Source organism: Pygoscelis adeliae, unplaced genomic scaffold (genome assembly GCF_000699105.1).
Source record: "Pygoscelis adeliae isolate BGI_AS28 unplaced genomic scaffold, ASM69910v1 Scaffold27, whole genome shotgun sequence".
Classification (NCBI taxonomy): domain Eukaryota; kingdom Metazoa; phylum Chordata; class Aves; order Sphenisciformes; family Spheniscidae; genus Pygoscelis; species Pygoscelis adeliae.
In genome coordinates, this window is record NW_008825410.1 from 2,663,990 (window position 1) to 2,670,504 (window position 6,515).

Sequence of the window (6,515 nt, forward strand, 5' to 3'; positions counted from 1 at the left end):
GTCCCTAGCGCCAGGGCTTGGTGTGGTGGTGGCTGAGGGGGGTGCTGAGATGGGGTGCCAGCTTCCTTCACCCCCCCGGTCGGGAGCTGTTTGAGTTCAGGGCCTGGTTCTGCCTGCGGCACGGGGAAGGCAGCGGCTTGTCCGAGAGGAAGGCCTTGGTCCTGAGGGAAACCCCTCACGCAGCCCAGATGTCCTCCTGCTGCTGCTTTGCTGACAGGGAAAAGTTACTCTAGAAAGGCGGGGGTTTCCATACCGTTGTTAGTTAGCTCACAGCTAGGTATGCTTCAGAAAAGAGGCTGTTCCTGAAAAAATGCAGGTACACGCTCAACGGAAACAATGTATGTGGCTTGCAAAGGTTCCGCTTGACCCTTAAAGCTTTTTTATTTCTGTGGGGTAAGGATATTATAATAATTTTGTACAACTTTACCCCATCAGCAGAAAGACTTGTATTAAAGAAACTAGGAAAAAATGTAGATCTATTTGAGGGACTTGTGTTTGAAGACCTACAACATAAGACGGTATAAATCTGCCTGTAAGGCGGGAGGAAAAAACCAACTAATCCTTTTGGTTTGTCAACAGGCAGTCAAGTGAAGTTGGGAAAATATTGTTTATGATGATGCATCACTAGTGCAAGAGAACAAAAGTTTAACATAGTAAAGTTTAAAGCAGGAAGAACATGCAAACAGAGCTGTAGAAAACTCTGAAATATCCACTAAGCTGAGCATTGTCAGTTGTCCGAGACAGCTTGGGCTATTCTATGAAATGTCAAGCAACAAATCACATATTTGTGATGTATGTTTTGTGATCTGTAGTCTATTGTCTGGAAAAACAAGGTATTAAATTAGCAAGCACTGCAGCAAAGTAATCCCTTTTTGGGGGTAAACAGAGAAGTGGGAAAGTTCACAAATGTGGAAGACTAGTTTTTTATCAAGATCTTTTACAATTGCTAGCTTGGTCTACTAATGTTAAAACATATTATTCCATATAGATTTCACACTTACAGTTTGATTTCTTAAAAAATACTGATAAGAATCAATTAACAACCCAGAAAAAGGAACAATGTCTCTGGAGAAGGAAGAAGATGAAATTCAAGTGGTCTAAATACACAAGGACTAAACAAAAGCTTTCATGAGGTTCCAGTTAATGATGCCAGGAAAAACTAATTACATTCATCAGAGAATCCTAAAGTAGCTGACCTAATGATGAAAAGTTTGAGTGATATTTCACATGAAGTTCCTAAAGCAGCTGGCAATGAGGAAAGCCATAAAATGACAGAAAATAGATGGTGATTTACCTGGAAAAAGGTAGGAATGTGAATTCTCAGCTGAGATAAATGCTGCCACAATGCCTCAGGGTGTCTCTGAAACAGGTGTGAGAAAACACACGCTACTGACATCAGCTGAAAAGGATACTGGAGAACTAAGCCGAATCCTTTCAGAAGCTCTCAGTGGAGATGCCAGACCAGACATAGTACTATCAGCAATGAATCCTGAAAGGGATGAAAATGGATCAACATATATGTTGCCTGAAGAAAAGATGAGAATTTCACACTTAGACTAAATGATAAAGGACTAGGGAACATGCCTCTGCTTGCTTTTGAAACCCCAAATTTAAAATATTTGCTCTTACACAACAATGAAATAAAAACATTGCATTCAAATACAGATAATCTAATCTGGAAATCCTGACGCTGTTGCCACCAGCAATACCCTTACTTCATAAACTGATGGTACTGAATGTCAGTCACAACCAGTTATCACGTCTCCCTAAAGAATTGTCAAAGCTTGTAAATATTAAGGAACTCTTTCTCAGGCACAACAATATTGATGAATTTCTTTTGCATTGAAAAAAATTGAAGCTTTAGAGCTTTCAGAGAACAAGCTAAAAACTTTGCCAGATACCATAGCCGACATGAAAAATTTGAAGGTACTCAACATTGATTCCAAACAAATCTCAATATTCCCAAGGGTTCTCTGCTACCTTCCTAATCTAGTAATCGCTGCTATTTTCCTGATCTCAGCATGTGTGAGAACTTGATTCGGAGTTTACCAAAGGATGTTAAAGTGATCGAGAAACAACAAGTATTTTCAATTGTAACAGTAAGCTTGTATTTTTGCCTGTGCAGCTTTTCTGGTTGACGAAAAGAACTCAGAGTTGACGATAACAAATTGGAGTTTGTTTCAGATGAAGTGGAGAATTCATGAGAACTTAGGTTTCTGAACCTTGCAAAAAAATTATTCAAGAGTATTACAGATAATTTTTGAAACTGTACCATGTTGAAACATCCATTATACGTAATAATTAACCCAGCTTCCTGCTAACAGTCACAGCCTTAAACATTTAAAGGAGTTTTCTTTAAGTAGAAACTGACTGGACTCATTGGATGAACAAATACCACGTTTAAAAGACCTCTCCAAAATAGAGTTTTCTGGAAACGCATTAACATACATTCCTGTTGAATTAAAAAATTGGATATGGATAACCAGTGCTGACTTCAGCAATAATAAGCTCTCAGTTTCCAAATACACTGTGGGCACTATTTGATCTTAAACCCTTAAATCTTAGTGGCAACTCTATTTTAGAAATAATACCTGGAATTTCTGATTTGGAGCATCTGGAGTTAAACACAAACAAATGGTCCTCATTTTCTGCATGCTTGTGTAGCCTTACAAAACTAGTTTACGTGGATGTAAGTGAGAATGAGATCAACAGCATGCCAGCAGTGGTGTCTGAGATGAAGGGTCTCCAGGCACTGCTGTTCCACCATAATGAGTTTGACTCATTTCCTGAAGAACTGTGTTCTTTAAAGTGTTTAAAAACTTGCAGATTAGCAATCTGGAAGTGATCAAAGACCTAAATGTATCAAACAACCGGTTTGCATCTTTTCCTTCTGAAATATGTCATCTTTCTTCACTGGAGACATTGACAGTGTGTCGAGTGAATGGGTTGAAGGTCAGAGAACATTTCCTTTAGGTAAGAAAAACTTGTGTTGCGCAGGTTGTTGTGCTGCAAAACTATTATTAACAGACTTCCTCCTAACAGATGTAAATGCTCCTGTGTTTGAATACACCTAAGGTAAACAAAGAGCAGAGAAATAGTTTCTAGAGAGGCAAATACGTGTACATATTTACCTATTTTTAATATCAGAACTGGACAAAAATCTACTACGATGCACTTTTAATTAGAAATACTAGACGTGAACCTCACTTTATATAGTGTTATTGAGGTATATCTTAAGGTGATAGCTTGATAATCTGATTGATCTGAAACAGATCATCTATTTTTTATTTTTCTAGTACTATTAGGAATGTAGGTATTTTCCATCCCGATGGATATCAAGAGACAAAACGGCTAGCTGGAATTTGGTAGATAAACCTGCCTCCAAGATTCCTCTCTGTGAAATGAACAAATCCTTCCAACTCATGTTGTACTTCTTAAAATTAGTTGGTCATTAAACTTTCACTGATTCAAACAAGAAAAGCTATATTGGATCCCTGATTTGTTAAAGCAGAGAAAATTGCTTCAGTTTAGTTTCTTTTTTTTTTTTTATACTAAGGAACGGGGCAAAACAATCTCCTGATGAGTTAGGCATTTAAATATCTCTTTTCACCAGAATTTGCAAAATCAGTATTTCATACCCAATTTCAGAAAAGGCTCATATTTCTTGATACGATTTTGAATGTGGTTGTGAGGTTATGATCCTTTCCAAGGGCTGGCTTTCTTCAGACCCAGGAGCAAAATGTATGTGATCTTACATCCGTTTCCCAGAGAGCTGTAGCTTTAGTTTCCACAGTAATTGGAGAACAGTTGAAGTTCCAAGAAGGAAAATAAAAATTACAAAAGACCAAAGTAAGAACAGAATGAAAAAGAAGAAAATACGTTTCATTTTCTTGTGCCTGAGGAAGACAGAAAATAAAATTAGAGTGTTCTGAGAGGATAAAATTTTTCATTCATGATAACAATGACCAGAAGAACTTCCAAAGCTGCAGCTGTGGAGGTATTATTCTACTGCATGGTTTTTAGTGCCTTTCTATTATCATGTCTGAAAAGCTTCCCTGCAAATTTCTGTGCTCAGCATCTATATTTTTATTGGAAAATACCAAGTTAGCTTCCACTAGAATCGAAGGTCAGAAGCTTTTACTGTTGGAAGTAAATTATGGGATATTATTTTGCCTACAGGAAAGTTACCTTTTAAACTTTTTGCGGAAGAGGAGGAGTTGTATCTAAACAAATGGTTTTATTTCTTTATCAGTTAACTAAAATTCCAGAGGAGCTATCTAAACTGGTTTGCCTCAGGGAACTGGTCATCTCTCACAATGCATTAAAGGAGATTCCAGCCAGCACAGGGGAACTGGAGTATGTGGTCCGTTTAATTGCAAATGATAATCATATCGGCCAGCTCCCCGAATCTATTACATCACTAAGAAATCCACAGCGACTTGACCTGAGCAGTGAGTATCGGGCATTCAATCCATTAGTAAAATGTAAGCATTGAAGGTGCCCCCAAAGAGTATAAATACATCGCAAGATAAGAGGGTGATGAAGCAAACAACGAAGGCGGCGACAGCTTTCCAGTTTTTAATGTATACTGCTGTGATCTGCCATGGCTTCTAACCAAGCATCCACTCTTAAATTTAGTATTTTTAATACAGCTGTTGTAGGGGCCCCGTCTGTGAAATCTTTTTAAGTGGCGTGATTTTGGCAAGTGTGCTCATCGGGCAAATAAAGGCCTGACAGGCACAAAGCATCGATGAGTACAGCGTGTGCCGGGCAGGGTCCTGCCGTTGACAAGACCCACCTTTTTCCGCTGCACAGAACACGTGTCCGTGTGCTCCGCTGTCCGCGTAACATCGCAGGTGTAACACAGCCTGTTGGCCAGGGGAGTTACCCAGTGTGGATTACCACGGGTGGGTTGTCCCGCCTGGATTCTCTGGTGTGGGTTATCCTGGGTGGGTCATTGTGGCGTAGGTTCTTCCAGGTGGGTTACCCTGTGAGGGTTATCCTGGTGTAGGTTATCCTGGGTGGGTCGATAGCGAGTATAAAGGAATACTGAAGAGACATACGGTTCTCTTTCTTGGCGTAATGGAGCCAAGTTTGACGTACTCTGTAGATAAGCTAAACCTTCAGTAGAAGCACCCTGTGAATAGGTGAGCTAAACGTTCAGTAGGCAAAAGAAGACCTTGAAACTTTGTATCTTGGCGTAGAATAGATAAGGAAGCTGTGCTGAAATAAGCTAGTTTGTGTAAGCAAAATGCGCAACCCAGCCAAAGAACAAACTCTGCATCCGCGAAGACACGGTGAGGAAGACTGTTGACGACCACCAGAGGACCCTGAAAGACCACCAATGGACATAAGAGTGCATGCGTCAAAGACTTTTACATATGTTAATGAGTTCCAGGCAATAACCTGAATATGTTAATCATTTCTCAGAAATCTAATGAATATGTATGTTCTAACTGTACATAACTTCTGTAGTTGAGCAACTCGGTGCGCACACTGGGTGCGCCCAGCGCCGCGATAAAGAATGCCTGCTTTCTAAAACTCCAAATGGAGCCTTACAGAGTTTTCAATTTGCCGACTTCGGTAACAGGGTTATCCAGCGTGCATTATCCAGGGCGGGCTGTCCGGTGTGGGTGAGTTACCCGCTGTGAGTCATCCCAGGTGGATTACCTGGTGTGGGTTATCCAGTGTGGGTTATCCCGGATGAGTTACGCAGCATGGATTACCTGGTGTGGGTTATCCCAGGTGGGCTGTCTGGTGTGGATTATCCTGGTGTGGGTTATCCCAGGCAGGCCCCCTGGTGCAGGTCATCCCCACGCACGATCCTCCCATGCATGTCCCCCCACGTGTTTCTCCACGTGTGTTTCATACCCACGCACCCTGACCCAAGTTTGCACCACGTGAGTTTCTCCCCAGGAGTGCTTACCCCACGCAAGTTCATAGCCACACGTGTTTCTGCCACGGGAGTTCATACCTGGCTGCATTTATCCCCATGTGAGGTCATACCCATGTGTGTTTAGTACACGTGAGTACATTCCCACACTTTTGTTTGTCTGCAGGAGTTTATCCCATGTGAGTTTTATTCCCATGTGTGTTTTGTCCACACGCGTTTTCACTCCACATGTGTTTATCCCCCGGTGTGCTGCTAACTCTCCTGGTTTCGGCAGGGATAGTTAATTTCCTTCCCAGTAGCTGGTACAGTGCTGTGTTTTGGATTTAGGATGGGAATAATGTTGATAACACACCCATGTTTTAGTTGTTGCTAAGTAGTGCTTACACTAGCCAAGGACTTTTCAGCTTCCCATGCTCTACCAACTGAGAAGGCTGGAGGTGCACAAACAGCTGGGAGGGGGCACAGCCAAACTGGCCAAAGGGACATTCCATACCATGTGACGTCATGCTCAGTACATAAACTGGGGGAAGCTGGCCGGGGGGGCCGCTGCTCGGGGACTGGCTGGGCATCGGTCGGCGGGTGGTGAGCAATTGTACTGTGCATCACTTGCTTTGTGTATTAT

The 6,515-nt window shown here is 41.5% G+C and overlaps 1 protein-coding gene across 1 annotated transcript in view; it reads left to right on the forward strand.

Moving 5' to 3' along the window:
* The first annotated feature begins 1,344 nt into the window (after window positions 1-1,344).
* Window positions 1,345-6,515, forward strand: part of LRRD1 (leucine-rich repeats and death domain containing 1) — a 7,398-nt gene continuing 2,227 nt past the window's right edge. Inside the window, 9 exon segments of the mRNA XM_009330586.1 lie at window positions 1,345-1,369; window positions 1,704-1,832; window positions 1,835-1,992; window positions 2,055-2,103; window positions 2,146-2,244; window positions 2,583-2,749; window positions 2,827-2,952; window positions 4,253-4,484; window positions 5,476-5,633. Of these exon segments, the coding sequence (XP_009328861.1) occupies window positions 1,345-1,369; window positions 1,704-1,832; window positions 1,835-1,992; window positions 2,055-2,103; window positions 2,146-2,244; window positions 2,583-2,749; window positions 2,827-2,952; window positions 4,253-4,484; window positions 5,476-5,633 (1,143 nt within the window).